The 19,974-nt window shown below is 41.0% G+C and overlaps 1 protein-coding gene across 2 annotated transcripts in view; it reads right to left on the bottom strand.

Moving 5' to 3' along the window:
* Nucleotides 1-14,616: 14,616 nt before the first annotated feature.
* Nucleotides 14,617-19,974, bottom strand: part of PTN (pleiotrophin) — a 163,151-nt gene continuing 157,793 nt past the window's right edge. For both annotated transcript variants that reach the window (XM_063447573.1, XM_063447572.1), the window contains one exon: nt 14,617-15,419. In XM_063447573.1, coding sequence (XP_063303643.1) covers nt 15,367-15,419 — 53 coding nt within the window. In that variant the 3' untranslated portion in view covers nt 14,617-15,366. The remainder of the gene's footprint in view (nt 15,420-19,974) is intronic.

Below are 19,974 nucleotides of genomic sequence, written 5' to 3' on the forward strand. Positions count from 1 at the left end.
GCTGTGCACAATGCCTAGATAAAAAGTATTTACCATTAATGTGTGCGTTTTTAATTGTTTCTTTTATTTGGCACTGATAATGAATAATAAAAAGATAGTTGACAAAGTGGAAAAACGTATTCAGCAGAAAGTACATGAGATTTTTTTTATGATGGCAATGGATTTTAAATCCATCTAAGTTATTTGCTAGTCTCCACATTTTAGCAAATTAAGGTCTCTATTTAACATTTTTTTTTTATAAGCTTTTCAAATGATTTCATATTTTTGGAAAAACATTTAACTCTTTTCAAAATATTAAAATATCAAAAAATATATAATCAGCATGGTTTTATGAAGCACAGGTCATGTCAAACTAACTTGATTGCGTTCTACGAAGAAGTAAGTAGAAGTATAGATCAGGGTGTTGCAGTGGATGTGATCTATTTGGATTTTGCCAAGGCATTTGATACAGTTCCACACAATAGGCTAGTGTTCAAACTCAAGGAAATCGGTCTAGATGAAAATGCTTGTTCTTGGGTAGAACATTGGCTTAAAAAATAGAGTACAAAGAGTTATCATTAATGGTAAATTTTCAAGCTGGACATAGGTGGCAAGTGTGTGGCCCTCAGAGTTCTGTTCTGGGACCCCTTCTATTTAACATGTTTATAAATGATCTTGAAAACAGCATTGAAAGTCATGTTTCAGTGTTTGCACATTACACAAAACTCTCTAAAATAATACAACGTGAGCAAGATATTACTTTGCTGCAGAAGGATTTAGATAGACTGGGGGACAGGGCATTTAAATGGCAGATGAAATTTAATGTTGAAAAATGCAAAGTTATGCACTTTGGCGTAAAGAATGCACAAGCAACGTATACCCTTAATGGAAGCGAAGGGGGGATAACAACACATGAAAAGGACTTGGGAATTGTTATAGACAACAAACTATGCAACAATGTGCAATGTCAATCAGCAGTGGCTAATGCCAGTAAGGTAATGTCAGGCATGAAACAGGGCATTCGTTCTCGGGATGAGAATATAATTTTGCCTCTTTTAAGACCACATATTGAATATGCTGTGCAATTTTGGGCACCTGTTCTAAAGAAGGATATTATGGCACTAGAAAAAGTGGAGAGGTGGGCTTCAAAATTAAGAAAAGGATTGGAACATATCAGCTATGAAGAAAGGTTAACAAATTTAAACCTATTTAGTTTAGAAAAATGTAGTCTGAGGGGATATGATAACATTATACAAATATATTCAGGGCCAATACAAACCATTGTGGGGAAATCTATTCACAAACCGGACTTTGCATAGGACACGAGGTCATGCGTTTAGACTGGAAGAAAGACTATTTTGTCTAAGGCAAAGGAAAGGTTTTTGTTACTGTAAGAACAATAAGGATGTGGAATTCTCTGCCTGAAGAAGTGGTTTTATCAGAGTCCATACAGATGTTCAAACAGCTACTAGATGCATACTTGCAAAAACAGAATATTCAAGGATATAATCTTTCAATGTAGGGTAATAACTGCTTGATCCAAGGATAAATCTGACTGCCATTCTGGGGTCAAGAAGACATTTTTTTCCTAGCTTGTTGTAAAATTGGAAGTGTTTCATACTGGATATTTTTTGCCTTCTTTTGGATCAACAGCAAAAAACAAATGTGAGGAAGGCTGAACTTGATGGACGCAAGTCTCTTTTCAGCTATGTAACTATGTATACAAATATATCAATATATTAATGAATATCTTTGAGTGGACTGTATTTTGTGAGTAGATGTTATTGGTTGTCAACTGGTGAAAAAGGTTTCGAAATCAGTCAGCAATTAATAGCAGATATAGTTAACGACTGTTGATAATATGGATAGCTTACCAGCATGGTTGGAAAGTAGCCTTAAATTCACTGGAATTCATAGTTTAGTGAAAAAACACTTTTTGTGTATTAGAACCAGGGCCAGACTTGGAACGAAAAGCAGCCCTGGAAAAAAATGATATGCCTGCCCAATAATAAGTTGTTCCTGCATAGTGTGCTGATATAGAGGTGGAAAAGATAACTTAAAATTGAAAACTATTAATGCAATGAAAGAAAGTATTCATAGGGCTTCAAAATAAACAAAAGAGCGGCTTTATTTTAAGCAGACTGCATTTGCATATAATCAACGTTTCCATTCAACTACCTTCACATATTAGGTTTGGTAATGGGAATGAAATGGTGAATGTATCCATTTGTACAACTTTAAAAAAACAAACAAAAAAAAACGATCTTGTCCTATGAGTGTGCTCTTCACTTTGAATGTATATTAAAATAAGTAAATACTATAGGCATAATTATATATATATATTACTAATACACACACTAATAAACATGCATATATGTATGTGTATTACTGTCAGAATCACATCAATTACGTCTATCTGTACATTGTGTCAGCAAGATTGCTAGCAAAATATATATCTTGGAAGGAAAATCTTTAATAAGAGATCTTTTTTTAATAGAAGGTCTATCAATTAGCTCTTCGGCATAAACTCCTATGCTGAAGATCTGAGTTACAAAGAGAGCATGATAAACCGGTAAAAATGCATTCTCCTCCCCCCACACACACAAAACAAATGCATCTTCTAGTCTGTTTCTCTTAACCCCCTTTTCAAATTTCTTTCTGTTTTTTTTTGTGTTTCTTATTTCCTTCTTTGATTTTTTTTTACCTCTTTTAGTGTATCGTGTCTCCAATTTTTCTCCTTGTGTGTCTCTTTCAATTCCCCTTGTGTATCTTTTACTTCACCCCAGCCTCTGTGTGTCTCTTTTTACTCTTCTTCAGCCCTCTGTATGTCTTTTTCCCCCAGCCCCTTTTGTGAGTGTCTTAGCCCCAGCACCTTTGTCTTTTCCCCCTCTGTGTGCCTCTTTATCTCCACCCAGCCACTCTGTGTGTCTTTCTCCCCAGCCAAGCTCTGCCCCCCATTAACCTTCTGTGTCACTTTATCCCCCTTCCCTTCTGTATATCTCTTTGTTCCCACAACAAACATTCTGGGTGTCTCTTTGTCTCCCTCCCAGTCCCTCTGTGTGTCTCTGTCCTACCCCAGCCCCTCTGTGTCTCTTTCTCCACCTCTCCTCCCAGTGTCTCTCTTCCCCTCTCCCCTGTCTCTCTTTCTTCCGACTGTCTTTTTCTCCCCATGTGTCTCTCTTCCCCCACTCTCTCTTTCTCCCCCCTCCCCGTGTCTCTCTTTTCCCACTCTCTTTCTCGCCTTTCCCATGTGTCTCCCTCATTCTCCTGTCTCTTTCTCCCCCATCTGTCTCTTTCTCCCCCCTCACAATGTGTCTCTCTTCCCCATCTTTCTCTTTCTCTTCCCTCCCCTTAGTTAGAACATAACATTATTTATACTACATGAAACATAATGTGGACACAGGGTGGGTTAGATCACAAAGGGAAAGAGTAAGTCTATCATTGCACACGTAAATAATTCCATTCTGCTGCTCTGAAAGGAGGGTCTCTTGTCTTGGCCTTAAAGAACCTAATTGTAACGGCTACCCAGGTAGTGAGAGGGTATCAGCCATTGGAGACGTCCTTTTTCCCGGCAAGTTGCTGTATAGTAATGAAGTTGGTTATTCCCATCCACAAGATCCAAGAGGAGAGTCAGGTTCAGCTGTTAAAAAGTAAAGTAATAATGCAGTAAAAATCCCTTTCCAAGAACGAGACGAGGCTACGTTTTGAAAGGTCAAGAAGAACTCAGTTTTAATGACAGGGATTCTCCTTTTATGCGATTCTGCCCATGAAATGGAGACACCTACATAATTAGGACAGTAACCAATTACAAACATGTTACATCCCACACATTTCCTCCCCTCAGATAAACAGTTAACATAATTATCACACACACATTTGTACCCGAGTTTTGGATGTACCCCAAATACTTGGGGTACATTCATAAATCCAGTATCCCCAGATAGCCCCAATCTGGGGGAACAACATACTTAAAAATCATCCCATTCGGTTAAGGGGTTCGGGAGTTATGGCACAGGCACACTGGCCGAAAATAGTTCCATAAGTTTTGGCCTTGCGGTCGATCCTCGTTTGTGTGGTGAAAAGGCACGAAAATCCTGCCATCCGTGAGTTTCCTGATGGTCGCTACAATCCCTGTACGTGGTATAATCTTTCTACCAAACGGCAGCATGGTCGGTAGTCCCAGCACAAATTTACGGTGTTATGGAGGTCTCAGTGGTGTTTGCCTACTCAAGTGTCCGATTTTGGTTCCAGACACTCAACGGCAATCACCACTGTTCGTGAACTAAGATGGCCGCGAACACGTGTAAAAGTCCCGAAATGGCGGCCACCTAGTAACTGGAACAAAGAGTTCGTGCATTTCATACGGATGGTAAGTGCCGACCTGGGAGGTAAAATACTTAATTGAATAGCAGGGTGGTCCGGGGTTCGGTAGTTTGTATTCATTCTTATACATGCTGAATCTCTACCATACGGATTGCATAAAATAGACAAAAGTGGTTAAATGTCCCGAACTGTGTTCAAAGTAATCCACATGAACCAGGTAAGCACATTCCATTGTGGTTATAGTCTCTGTTAATGTGCATGTACCGGGTTAGTGGTTAAAGGGCCAGTTTAGCAATAAATGTTCCCAGGCAAAGGTAAGGTTCTGTTACACTTATTAACTAAAACAAAGGAAGGTAGAAACGCCACCTTGTGCTAGGGATAGGAAATCCCATTGTTATTGTGCATGCAATGGAATTTAAAGGAGCCCTATAGGGTCAGGAACACAAACGTGTATTTCTGACCCTATGGGGTTAAAACCACCATTTAGCCCCCCTGGGCCCCTCATGCCTCCCTAAAAAAAAGTTAAATCTTAGTTGTATTCCTTTAGACATGCCCACTGCCTGCAGAAGTTGTAGCCTGATACAATCACAATGCTTCCCCATATGATTGGCTGAGACTGACAAAGAGGCAGATCGGGGCAGAGCCAGCATGATTCAAACACAGCCCTGGCCAATCAGCATCTCCTCATAGAAATGAATTGAATCAATGAATCTCTATGAGGAAAGTTCAGTGTCTGCATGCAGAGGGAGGAGATACTGAATGTTTGGATGCATTTTAGGCAGCCATGACCGAGGAAGGATCTCTAACAGCCATCGGAGGAGTGGCTAGTGATGTTATCACTAGGCTGTAATGTAAACACTGCATTTTCTCTGAAAAGACAGTGTTTACAGCAAAAAGCCTGAAGGTAATTATTCTACTCACCAGAACAAATTCAATAAGCTGTAGTTGTTCTGGTGACTATAGTGTTCCTTTAAGTTATGTTTGTTATATTATATTTGTGTTACCGTGTTTCCCCAAAAATAAACCCTACCCCGAAAATAAGCCCTAGCTGAATTTTCGGGGTGGGCTGCAATATAAGCCCTACCCCGAAAATAAGACCTAGGCATTGCACCTTTGCGGCCCGGCGGGACTTCCTTCTTCTATGAGGAGGGGGAGGAGCGTTGCAGGCCGCGGCATCGCGCAACGTGATGACGACGCGCGCAGCACCGTCAGTCTGCCTTCAAGGATCTTCAGCGGAAGGATCCATTTCCGGGCGGTGAGGCACCCAGTGGTCGGACTCGGCGGGCAAGGAAGGCATCTTTGAAATGTGAGTCGATATTTTATGTCTGGGACTGAATTAATTAAAGGGGGTGGTGAATTAATTAAAGGGGGGGTGAATTAATTAAAGGGGGCGGTGAATTAATTAAAGGGGGGTGAATTAATTAAAGGGGGGCTGGATTAATTAGGGGGGTGGATTTATTAAAGGGGGGTGGATTTATTAAAGGGGGGGTGGATTAATTAGAGGGGGGTGGATTTATTAAAGGGGTGGATTAATTAGAGGGGGGTGGATTAATTAGAGGGGGTAGATTAATTAGAGGGGGTGGATTAATTAGAGGGGTGGATTAATTAGAGGGGGTGGATTAATTAGAGGGGGTGGATTAATTAGAGGGGGGTTGGATTAATTAGATGGGGTGGATTAATTAGAGGGGGTGGATTAATTAAAGGGGAGGTGGATTAATTAGAGGGGGTGGATTTATTAAAGGAGGGGTGGATTAATTAGAGGGGGTGGATTAATTAGAGGGGGTGAAATAATTAGAGGGGGTGGATTAATTAAAGGGGGGTGGATTAATTAGAGGGGGGTGGATTAATTAGAGGGGGTGGATTAATTAAAGGGGGTGGATTAATTAGAGGGGGGTGGATTTATTAAAGGAGGGGTGGATTAATTAGAGGGGGATGGATTTATTAAAGGAGGGGTGGATTAATTAGAGGGGGTGGATTAATTAGAGGGGGTGAAATAATTAGAGGGGGTGGATTAATTAAAGGGGGGTGGATTAATTAGAGGGGGGTGGATTAATTAGAGAGGGTGGATTAATTAAAGGGGGTGGATTAATTAGAGGGGGTGGATTTATTAAAGGAGGGGTGGATTAATTAGAGGGGGTGGATTTATTAAAGGGGGGTGGATTAATTAAAGGGGGGTGGATTAATTAGAGGGGGTGGATTAATTAAAGGGGGGTGGATTAATTAAAGGGGGGGTTCAATGTACATACCGGTACCGTAAATAAATAAGCCCTACCCTGAAAATAAGCCCTAGTGTGTTTTTTGTGACTAAAATGAATATAAGACCCGGTCTTATTTTCGGAGAAACACGGTATTAGCATGATAGAATGATTTGTCTAACATTAACCGTATGTTACTTTATTTCAAAATATGTCCTATATTACAGTTCATGTTGTGTAAAAATATGTATTTAACTTTTATATTCTTTACTATTGTTATAAGTATCTTTTTCTGGTTGAAATACCAGTATGATACATGGCTAAGGTCAAAGTGAGGTTAACCAAAATGTTATATAAAAATGTTATATAAATAGTGATTTATAAAAAAAGAGTAAGATTTAAATGTTCTACTGGCATCTGGACAAATGTCCACATATTACAACGCACGATGTAATAATTCCTGAGCTTGATATGTCTGCTTTGGGTTGTCAGGTTCCTGATAAATAAACTATCTTCACCCCCTTTAAGTCACTTTCTAAGAAAAAAAAAAACTGGACATTCTCACTTAAACCACCACATGGATCAGGCTTCCCCAAACTCCTGCCCTCCAGATATTGCTGAACTACAACTCCCATGATTCTCAGCCTATCTATTTCATTCATAGAATCATGGGAGTTGTAGTTCAGCAACATCTGGAGGGCCAGAGTTGGGGAAGCCTGACATAGATGGTCTTTAGTCATGGGAGGTGGATCAGATATCTTACCAGAGACACACAAGATGAACATTCAGACACCTTTTGATATCTTTTATATATGTTGGTAAGTGCAGGGGCGGACTGACCACTCGGGCATATCGGTCATGGACCGAGGGCCCGAGACAGTCAGGGGCTCGGCTGCACAGCCATGCTCCAGCTGGAGAGATCAGAGATCTCTCCAAGTGTAACGAAAAAAATATTTTTTTTCCTTTATTAGGTTGCTGGGGCCCCATGATGCAGCGCAGGGCCCCAGCAACCTACCGCTTTGTAAATCACCCCCCTCTCACCCTCACCCGAGACCTGGCAGCTTCACCTCCTCTCTGTCAGGTCTCCTCCTTCCCACGCGGCGCTCTGTGTGATGGGAGAGGCGGAGCCAGGAAGTGACATCACTTCCTGTACTCTCCTCTCACACAGAGCGATCAGCAGGGAAAGGAGCAGCAGCCTGGGAGAGACCAGAGGGAGCAGAAAGAAAGGTAGGCACTACTTACCCCCCTCCCTCTGTCACTGGTCACCCTCCCTCTGTCACTAGTCACCCTCCCTCTGTCACTAGTCACCCTCCCTCTGTCACTGGTCACCCTCCCTCTATCACTGGTCACCCCTCCCTCTATCACTAGTCACCCTCCCTCTGTCACTGGTCACCCCCCCTCTGTCACTAGTCACCCCCTCCCTCTGTCACTAGTACCCCCCCCCTGTCATTGTCACCCCTCCCTCTGTCACTGTCACCCCTCCCTCTGTCATTGGTCACCCCTCCCTCTGTCACTGGTCACCCCCTCCCTCTGTCACTAGCCACCCCCTCCCTCTGTCACTAGTCACCCCCTCCCTCTGTCACTAGTCACCCCTCCCTCTGTCACTGGTCACCCCTCCCTCTGTCACTGTCACCCCTCTGTCACTAGTCACCCCCTCCCTCTGTCACTAGTCACCCCCTCTTTCTGTCACTGTGTCACTCCCCCCCACGGCCACTAGTCACCCATCCCTCCGTCACTGTGTCACTAATCACTCCCTCCCCATGTCACTGTGTCACTAATCACTCCCTCCCTGTGTCACCCCCACCCTCCCTCTGTCACTGTGTCACTAGTCACCCCTCTCTTTGTCACCCCCCCCTCCCTCCCTCTGTCATTGTGTCACCCCCTCCCTCTGTCATTAGTCACCCCTCCCTCCCTCTGTCACTAGTCACCCCCTCTCTCTGTCACTAGTCACCCCTTCCCTCCCTCACTCTGTCCTTAGTCACCCCCTCCCTCCGTCACTAGTCACCCCATCCCTCCCTCTGTCACTAGTCACTCCACCCCTCCCTCTTTTACTGTGTCACCCCTCCCTCCCTTACTCTGTCACTAGTCACCCCCTCCCTCACTCTGTCACTAGTCACCCCCTCACTCTAGTGACAGTGAGGAAGGGGGAGGGTGTGACTAGTGATAGAGGGAGGGGATGACTAGTGACAGAGTGAGGGAGGCATGGGGTGACTAGTGACAGAGGGAGGCATGGGGTGACTAGTGACAGAGTGAGGGAGGGGTGACTAGTGACAGAGTGAGGGAGGGAGGGGGTGACTAGGGACAGAGGGTAGGTGTGACTAGTGACAGTCACCCCCTCACTCTGTCACTAGTCACCCCTTCCCTCCCTTACTCTGTCACTAGTCACCCCCTCACTCACTCTGTCACTAGTCACCCCCTCACTCTAGTCACCCCTTCCCTCCCTTACTCTGTCACTAGTCACCCCCTCCCTCACTCTGTCACTAGTCACCCCCTCCCTCCCTCCCTGTCTCTGCCACCTGTAACCACCTCCCACACTCTTCCACCTGTCACCCTCTCCCTCACACATTCTGTCACCTGTCACATATGCATTCACACTGTCACTATATACAAAAAAAGCACATGTAGTCATCCAGACATGCACAAGTGCATTCACACGGACTCAAATACAAACATGCATTGATACACAGGTCTTCACAATATACACATCCAAAGGAATGCTGTATTATATGAGAGTTATATTTAAAGGGACACAATAGTCACCCAGACCACTTCAACTCAATTAAGTGGTCTGGGTGCCAGGTCCCTCAGGTTTTAACCCTTCAGATGTAAACATAGCAGTTTCAGAGAAACTGCTATGTTTACTTAGCAGGGTTAATCAAACCTCCAGTGGGTGTCATCCTGACGTGCAGAACGTCTATAGGAAAGCATTGAAAAATGCTTTCCTATGGACTGTTTGAATGCGCGCTTGTTTGAATGCATGCGCATTTCACTCCACTCGGGAGCTAACGTTGGCGGGGAGGAGAGGTCACCAGCGCCGAGGGAGCCCGGTGCTGGATAAAGGTAAGCTGCTGAAGGGGTTTTAACCCCTTCAGCGCAACGGGAGGGGGACCCTGAGGGTGGGGGCACCCTTAGGGCACTATAGTGTCAGGAAACCTGCTTTGTTTTCCTAACATATAGTGATCCTTAAACATTTATTTAATGCACATATATTTGTGCATTCAAAGGGCCTGGGATCTAATTTTGCCCGGGGGCCCCAAAGGCTCTCAGTCCGCCCCTGAGTAAGTGTGACAATATAAACACATAAATTACATGTATAGGTGGACTTTATCTATCTTTCTTAAAGATAGACCATACAATAAAGTTTTTGTTGCTTTTTTTTTTATCTTTGTTTCCATATCAGTCAAGTTAATAGTGAAAATAATTTAAAAGAGAAAACAAATTAAATAAAATTGTTGATTTGAACAACGATTTGTATTATGCAAAAAACAAAACCATAACAAATCCACTTAAATATTGACCAAAATGATGTTGAAAGTGGTTGCAGTACTGCAGTATGATACCCAAAGTCATCTGGTTGAGTTAACTCAGAACTTTGCATTGCAAGAACCAAAAGCAAGATACCCTGTCCCTTTATGACTTTTTCTGACCAGGCTTATGTATATGTGTCTGTGTTGCTCTATGATATATTTGAGATTGTCCTGTAATTTTTGTCTGAATAAGATTTATGTCCTGCCAATATAAATGTAGATTGCATAAGACTGAAAATCTGTACTTATCCTCTCTTTGTGAATGGCATCAGGGTGCAGGTTTAGTAAACTACTGAAATACGAGGTGAGCATCTAAAATATCTAGATTTCTGGCTATTTATCACGCATACATACCAACACACAATTAGTGATGTCCCGAACGGTTCGCTGGCGAATAGTTCCTGGCGAACATAGCTTGTTCGCGTTCGCCACAGATGGCGAACATATGCGATGTTCGGTCCGCCCCCTATTCGTCATCATTGAGTAAACTTTGACCCTGTACCTCACAGTCAGCAGACACATTCCAGCTAATCAGCAGCAGACCCTCCCTCCCAGACCCTCCCACCTCCTAGACAGCATACAATTTAGATTAATTCTGAAGCTGCATTCATTTTTAATTTTTTTTTGTATTATTATTTTTTTTGTGTGTGTTTGTGTTTATTATACATTATCCCCCCATAGCCAGTAACCTGTGTTTCTTATACATTATCCCCCCATAGCCAGTAACCTGTGTTTATTATACATTATCCCCCATAGCCAGTAACTTGTGTTTATTATACATTATCCCCCCATAGCCAGTAACCTGTGTTTATTATACATTATCCCCCATAGCCAGTAACTTGTGTTTATTATACATTATCCCCCCATAGCCAGTAACCTGTGTTTATTATGCATTATCCCCCCATAGCCAGTAACCTGTGTTTATTATACATTATCCCCCATAGCCAGTAACCTGTGTTTATTATACATTATCCTCCCATAGCCAGTAACCTGAGTGTAATATAGAGATAATGTGTGTAATACAGAGATACTGAGTGTAATACAGGGATACTGTGTGTAATATAGGGATACTGAGTGTAATACAGGGATACCGTGTGTAATACAGAGATACTGAGTGTAATACAGGGATACTGTGTGTAATATAGAGATAATGTGTGTAATATAGAGATAATGTGTGTAATACAGGGATACAGTGTGTAATACAGGGATACTGAGTGTAATACAGGGATACTGTGTGTAATACAGAGATTCTGTGTGTAATACAGGGATACTGTGTGTAATATAGAGATACTGAGTGTAATACAGGGATACCGTGTGTAATACAGGGATACCGTGTAATACAGAGATACTGAGTGTAATACAGGGATAATGTGTGTAATATAGAGATACTGTGTGTAATATAGAGATACTGAGTGTAATACAGGGATACAGTGTGTAATACAGAGATACTGAGTGTAATACAGGGATACTGTGTGTAATACAGAGATACTGAGTGTAATACAGGTATACTGTGTGTAATACAGGGATACTGAGTGTAATATAGAGATACTGTGTGTAATACAGAGATACTGAGTGTAATACAGGGATACTGTGTGTAATATAGAGATGCTGAGTGTAATACAGGGATACTGGGTGTAATACAGGGATACTGTGTGTAATACAGGGATACTGTGTGTAATATAGAGATACTGGGTATAATACAGGGATACAGTGTGTAATACAGGGATACAGTGTGTAATACAGAGACACTGAGTGTAATACATGGATACTGTGTGTAATATAGAGATACTGTGTGTAATACAGAGATACTGAGTGTAATACAGGGATACAGTGTGTAATGCAGGGATATGGTGTGTAATACAGAGATACTGAGTGTAATACAGGGATACTGTGTGTAATACAGAGATACAGTGTGTAATACAGAGATACTGTGTGTAATACAAGGACTATTGGAGAGGGGCAGTAAATGTAATATAATAGAATTAATGTAGGAAGACATGGAGAGGGACATGGCACTAAAAGACTGTACCACTCCGGGCAGCAGCCAGCTGACCCATGTGAGTCAGGCTGGGGCTGCCGGGAGTGGACAAGGGGGAGATATGTGGCGGGACATGGCCACTAAGTGCCATGTCCACTGAGTATTCAGAGGTTTGGTTTTATATTTTGTGTCTCCAATATGTACTGTTATGGTTTTCCCTTGTGTATGTCTTGCTATTACTGCATTGCTGAACATTTAAAAGTTGACAGTTGACAGTTGACAGTTAACTCCTGGAGCCATGAATAAAAATTGTCAGTTGACTCCCAGGCTATGTGTCGTGTGGTCCTTGGGAATGGGAATTATGCTGTGTGTCCTGCCTTCTGTATGATGAATCCTGAGTACCACCGGAGAGCCCTTGGATTAACCACTGCCGCTCCGCTACAAGGCTCCCATTGGCCCACGTCATTCCAGCACCCCCACACATGAACGTTTTGGGGGTGTAGGCATGACGTGGGCCAATCACTGGTGTAACAGTAGTGTACATTAAAAAAAAACTAGAAATTTGACTGTGAAATAATAGCAGTCAGTTTACTTCACACGTGTGCGTTTCAGGGCCTGCCAGGGCACAGTGTCACACCAGTACAACTCATATCTGGTGTAACAGTAGTGTACATTTAAAAAAAAAATACAGGGGGCTTGTTGTCACCTTTTGGGGTCCCTTGGTGTTGTACGTGGCTGGGTGGAGGAAGAGACCTTCAATGACATCAGTGAGGACAAGGAACGGGACATGGCTAGCTTGGTATCCAACCTTGTGCAAATGGGGAGTTTGCGGTTGTGCAAATGGACTGTTTGCGGTTGTTTGCGGTGCGTTAAACGGGGAGTTTGGTCTGTCACTGTGAAGCGGGCGTAACCCTTACACTACCTGATCGATACAACATCATACCTGATGTTTTAAAGCACGTTATTCCAAACAATGTAGGAATGTTAGGTGATTTATGCCCTTTATGGATTAAAACCAGACTCTGCATCAGCTATGTAATTTTCCATGGGAGTTTTGCCATGGATCCCCCTCCGGCATGCCACAGTCCAGGTGTTAGTCCCCTTGAAACAACCTTTTCATCACTATTGTGGCCAGAAAGAGTCCCTGTGGGTTTTAAAATTCGCCTGCCTATTGAAGTCTATGGCGGTTCGCCCGTTCGCGAACATTTGCGTAAATTCGCGTTCGCCGTTCGCAAACCGAAAATGTTATGTTCACGACATCACTACACACAATACATTGCAATATTTTAAACATGTTTATATATCATTAGATGTTACTACTCCCACAAGTACCCCAACAAGATCCCTGTCCCCTAGTGATATTGAACAAACACAGATTTGTTTATTAGTTTATTTAATATCATCATTCCACTATGCAAGTTGAGAATACATAGACAAATCTGGACAGAATACTCTTTGTACTGTTATTACAGGTGTTTTCTAAATATAATGCCTTGTATTGATACTTCCAGATAGCTGCTGAGAACATCATGAATATTTTAATCCCACATTATGTATTTTGCACCACCATTTTGAGGCAAACTGGCAGCAATCTGGATATTTGGGCAAAGTGATTAAAAACTTTCAAAATGGCACCCACCAAACTATTTAAGTCACACTGGTGCTGCTCAATCCAGAGGACCCACCTCAAACAGCATAAAGGCCAGGCATTTAGTGTGAATGCACACAAAACTTTAATTCCAAAATACTGAATGACAATGTTTCAACTCAATTTAGCCACTGTCAAGCCTTGATAAAGGCTGTGTTGGGCCAAAACATTGTCACTCTGTGATTTAGAATAGAAAGTCCTGTTTGCACTTACACTGGTGCTTGGTCCTATTTTCTTCTAGAATTTGGGGGGGGGGGGGGGGGAGATGGTTCAATGTTCCTTGTAGTTATTTTATTTCCCACAGACAAGAATAGTACTGGCTTATCTGGCTCACAGTTGCTCTGGTACAAATTGTGACCTTTGCATCTATGTTCCTTTAGCAACTGACAATTGAACTATGCCTGGTTGTCTTATGGTTATTATGACCATGGTCCTATTTAATTGCCTCTTTAACATATGCATATATTTCCAAACTTTGCATTTGATTCACTAAAGATCTGAAGACGTTAGTAAGTATTGTATGCCCTAATTAATTTTTACTAATATGTATATCAAAGCACACAATATAGAAACTGGTAAACATTTAAATCATATAAAATAAACTGCAGTATTTCTTGTAAGTAAAAATTGCATATAGATAATTGATGACAAAAGAAAAACCTTACAGGCGTAAGCACAATAAGTTGGATGTGAGTATGTAGGACAGACATGAACAGAGAAATCCATAATTTGTAGGAAGATGCTGTAACTTGTGGGAATTTGTTTCTCTGCTAAGGATTCTTTTAATAGGAGAGCAGATAAAGAGACACCATGTATTTCTGTAACTTCATACTGCCAATGTTTTGAACTGAAGCGTTTATAGGAAATGTATGATTATGGGTTTCTTGAATAAAATGTTTTTCAAAACTGAAATGTGAAATCATATTAGGGGTGCAGGCTTGTAAAACCAACAGGGATCTGCTAGCATCTAAAGCTTGACTTGTCAGCTTCTACTTGGCGAATAAGGAAGTGAATCATTACAACTGTGGCCAGCGATAATAAGCTGTGAAACCGGGAACAGCTTTGTCCAGCAGTCTCAGCCTATTATTGCCACTGAAAGTTGGACGTTCTAATGTGGTTTTTCATAATGACATTTGCTGAACTGCAGCCGATGGGGCCAAACCATAGGTGCTGACATTTTCAGTCTACTCCAAATTTGATCAAAATAAACCAAGAAGAAGGCATCTACAATCTCTTTGCACAATAACCATTACAAGTCGTGTTGAGTGCTGCCTTTAGTAGTAGCCAAGTTACATTTGTTTTTTACGGTGTTGCTGGATTCTCGTATAGGTGGAGGAATATTAATAATAATACAAAAGACAGGCATAATATACAAATCCCATCAACTGTTATTTACTATTAGAGAATAAGCATTTTCTACATATCAGCACCAAACGTGCTCTGTTCTGCGATTAACTATATACATTTCTAATAAAAAGTAAATCCCATTCTCTGCAATGTCACCTAACACAGTGTTATGGTTTAAAAAAAAAAAAAAAAGAGGAAACAAAAATGCCCCCAATCACAAAACCCTTCTAGGTAGTAGCTTGTCCCCCTCTACCCTAACATTGGGCTAGGAGATCGCAGGTCTAGGTAGAAAATAAAATGTTATGTTGCCCTGTGAATGCAGGAGCTTCTTCAAGCCATTCCTTTTCAGCTCGCCAAGTCCAAGCTTGCTCAGTCAATCAGCTTCTCTTGCTTTTTACCTTCCTTTTTCTTCTTTTTGGATTCTGTAATACACATAAGAGGAATGATTGCAAATATCTGGCATGTATAGAACAAGCATGGTTATATTGGTATTATTTTTAAGTTGCAAAGTCGTTGCTTATAATTTGTTCTGATTGGACTATTTTGTAATAATGATCAAAATGTATTACTAGAAATCATACAACTTACAGATTTTGTTTTTATTCTTTATCATGTATTTTGTAGAGTATAGCTGATTACATTGCCTCAATGATACTTATCTTGTTCAAACAGAGAAAATGCTTAATATTCCAAGAACAGAAATAGTGAAATGGAAGCATTCTAGAAGTCCTACATTTGGACCATCTACCAACAGAGCTATATTATTGCAATGTATGTGAATATTCAAACAGGAAGAAGTACTGAAGAAATCACCACTGGAATTTAATTATGATGGATCCTATTCTAAGACATTTTTACCACTTATACTAAGGTGGCATTGGCACTTTTGAGTTTGCTACTGCCCATCTGCAAAATCATATATGGCAATTAAATCACCCCTGTTTTGAACTCTTATCCATGACGCCTTCAGGAGCCAAAGATTGGAACCAAAAGGAGAGAGGTTCAAATAGGTAAATTTACCTCCAACATCTCCTCCTCCAGGGGACAGTATAAAAGTAAACTCCAAAAATATAAATCTGCTTTAATGTTATTAAGCCAATTGTGTGTGGTATTGGATAGTTGTTGAGGACCTGTAACTGGTGAGCAGAAGAACAAAGTCATTAGCAACACAGATTTTATTTCCATGGACCTTTAAAAATGCCACGTGTTACAGATAAACACATCCTTTTGGCTAGTACCATCCACTTTAGTAGTCCAGATTGCTCTTCTGTGCTGGATATTAGATTTGTGCATTCAGTTAATGGTGAATTGCAACTTGCCTGTTTGGCCGTTCAGCCAAATTCTGTATCTCCAAAGCCATATAGATGTATAACCAAGCAAATGACTAGTGTGATAACCGAACATGCTCATTGGATTCGCTATGTGGAGTTCCACCATGGTGCCCAAACATAAGATGATTGATGGAAAGAAAGATGATAGATTGCTAGTGGACAGCTACTAATTGTTGATTTTATTCACAGATCAAGTGGGAAGTGACCAAGGGAAAAAAGGTCAATCTGTAAAAGTATCTAAATTTATATATTTAACAAATATATCATACATAGACATATAAATATAGCTATTTTATTGCTCCTACTTTTTTCCCCTTTACTGATTTCTTTGACTCCCTTGATTTATGAACTAAATGGCGGGTACATGAGCCTATCAGTGTGCCGTAAATTTACACTATATTATTTATATATTTTGCAGTACACTGATTGGCCATTTTTTACATGCCTTTGGTTAGTCTGATATGTTTTTCCGAATCTTTCAACAAGCCAAAGCACCATCTGGCAGAAATCCAATCAAAAATATTTTTTGGACAAAGTGGCTTTACCAGTTTTAATTGTTTTTGCATAATACAATTTGTTGTTATACTATGCCATTGGGGTTTCCTGGTTCTGTCATCCCTGCAGCTATTTCATACTAAAAGTGCCATCTTTTGAGAATTAATGTCTTCAAGGCTGAGCATTGTGAGAGTTATTCCCTCTCAAGTGGAGTCTTTCTCACACAGAGCCAGGGTTTATAGGGCTCTGGTAAATGTGAGTGTAACCCTCATATATGTATATGAAGCAACTATAATAAGGATAATCTGCACTAGATTGTGTTTTTGTTTTTACAGATTTTCTTTGATCAGTGTATGTTAAGTATATTTTGAGCGCAACACCTGTTTATGGTTTTTGGATTATTTTGTCACTTTAGGTGATTGCAGCTTATTTTCACAAGCACTATTTATTTTTCAAAAGCGCTAGCCACTTTTTGGTTATTAAAGTGGTTCAGCCATTACAAATGTTTTGACTGTGCACGAGTCTACTAAGAATCATTATATAATAGTGATTATATATCTGCATATTTTGTAATATGAAGAATATCAAACTTTATAGCACCATTCTCCTAGTCAAACTCAAAATGCTTTAACAGATGATCATGAATAACAAATATAACAGATTGCATATTTAAGCCAAGCAGAAATGCAAATAATATGAAAATGGGCGAAATAAGGCTGCATTTATTTATTTTATTTATATATACAACAATATAACGCCAGATTTCAAGCCAGAGCCAATTCTAATCACACGCTGATCCTGTGAACTGCTAAAATAAATACTCCATGCATCATAATGTTTGCTAACAGTTTTACTTCTAATCTTTCCAGGTACCAGTTCCTCTTTTCTTCCTGTACTGGTAGCCAGGAGTGCCTGCTAGGAGCTTCTGTTAGTACTCCTAAGCTAAGCCCTACAGTGCAGGGCCAGCTCATTGGTTTAGCCAATGAGCTAAGCAGTGGCTCACTCAACAACGCAGACTACAAGCTCTCATTTATCACTGAGGTAGGGAATGGTCCACGACCGACCCCAAGTAGGAAGTTAAAGTGTGCAGCAGTTATGGTGCTTGGAGTGCGCCTTTAAAATATACATTAGTGTAAGTATTCACTTATTTATCTGTGTATAGATTTTAAGGAAATCATGGAGAACTCTTTGGATTACAAATGAAAGATGTGGGTGTGGGGCTTGACAGCCATGCTGGACAGTCGCATATCTTCTGAGCTCTGCACCTCAGATTGAATTTAATGATATTTATCAAAGTCTTGCTTAAGCAGGTATCCTACTTATCTTACAAAGCAAAACTGTGGGCTCAGCTGGCAAGCATATTGGTGGCAAATCTGTCCACTCTGAAGGATTCTGTGACCTACTGGAGGCCCTTGTGCTGTCTACGGTGAGAGAGATGTGGATGATCTCTCCATTAACCTAACAACATACAGAAACCTTTGGTCTGCACCCTGTTACCCCATGCCGGCAAGGATATTCCAACCCCTATTTCTACTGGGCCAGGTTTACCATGTAGGAGAGAAAGCTTATTGGTGTATCCATCAATCTAAGATGGTGGATGCCATGCGCTCCTTGACACAATCTGCTCCTTAATAACATGGCTCGGCCGGATCAGCTTTTTAATAACTTTTGGTGGAAGTTGCACAATCAGGTGCAGCCGTTCACACACCAGTGCAACCATGTCCAAAGCCGCTGGTAATCAGACCTTTTACTAGGTCTCTCCAAGAGGGAGTCCCGATCTTCTCCTCACTCAGGTTGCTCAGTCACTGCCTCTTCGCGACCAGAAAAGGCTCATTAGAAGCTGTCCTTACCCTGTCCAAACCATGGTGGGAACGAGATTGTATCTCTCTGGAAGGCAGTGGTATTGCAGGACTGTATTCTGCCCCCAGTGGGTATTGGCTGTTACAGGATTCGGGATTGGGAGCATAGTTTAGGCACCTTGTATTCCATATGTCTTTTAATACCCAGCACTAAGTAACTTAAGCCACTTATTATGTTGCATATATTTTGGCTTTGTATTGTCTTATTTTATACCACAGTGTATTCTGGCTCTGATATCCAGCCTTTCTATTATTATTATTTACTCATCTTTTATACAAAAATAAAAAAAAGGTATTTCCATCATATTTCCTGTTGTTCTGATATGTCAATGCTCTACATGCTCGTCTGCGTTTTATTGATTGTGTCTTGCATAACCTCAATAAAAAAAATTGATTGAAAAAAAAAATTAAACATGTATAATGGGGATGCCTTCAGTTGGATCAACAAAATAAGTCAGACAGACCTTCAGGGTTAAAAGTGAGAATTGTCAGGAATTCAAAGTTAATTTTTAATTCAAGGCCAAATAACCGAAATTTAAGTTGCTGATTTAGCAGTATTATACCAGTTCAGGAAAGGACACCGCTGGTTAGAGATGGAGCAAGTCCAACCACCAGAGATGTAGTGGTTAACAGATACTGTGGGGCTTAACCCCTTAAATGAATACAGAAAAAATGGACTAATAGGTGGCAGATGTAAACACAAACTGCCTCCCACTAAGACCTAGTATCTAGATGTAAAAAAGCTTTTTTACATCTAGATACTAGGTCTTAGTGGGAGGCAGTTTGTGTTTACATCTGCCACCTATTAGTCCATTCTTTCTTTATTCATTTAAGGGGTTAAGCCCCACAGTATCTGTTAACCACTATTAGTCCATTTTTTCATTATACCAGTTCAGCTTTTGTTGGCCTTCAATTTTAAGTCACTTTGACTTCCTGACTATTCTCACTTTAGTGAATAACCCTGCTTGTATTTTCATTTTTGACCTACATATCTATATAACCATGCATAAATATACCTGGCATTGAGAATTATATTGCCCTGTGGGGTTAATTAACAAGTTTTCCTAGAGTGGGTATGGCATCTTACCTGTTTCAGGGGATCATAGAACATGACAGAGGCAAGAGATGAGGCGTACACAGAGCTAGGATATTTGAACAAAATGGAATAATCAGGTACCTCTAACAAGCCTGCAAAATTTGGAATTCAGGAGGCTGTGTCGTTCATCATTATTATGCAATGCAAGGGCGGAAACAGCAGGCAGTCACTGGCGAAAACCATGTCACGGATCAAT

Source organism: Pelobates fuscus, chromosome 3 (assembly GCF_036172605.1).
Source record: "Pelobates fuscus isolate aPelFus1 chromosome 3, aPelFus1.pri, whole genome shotgun sequence".
NCBI classification, from domain to species: domain Eukaryota; kingdom Metazoa; phylum Chordata; class Amphibia; order Anura; family Pelobatidae; genus Pelobates; species Pelobates fuscus.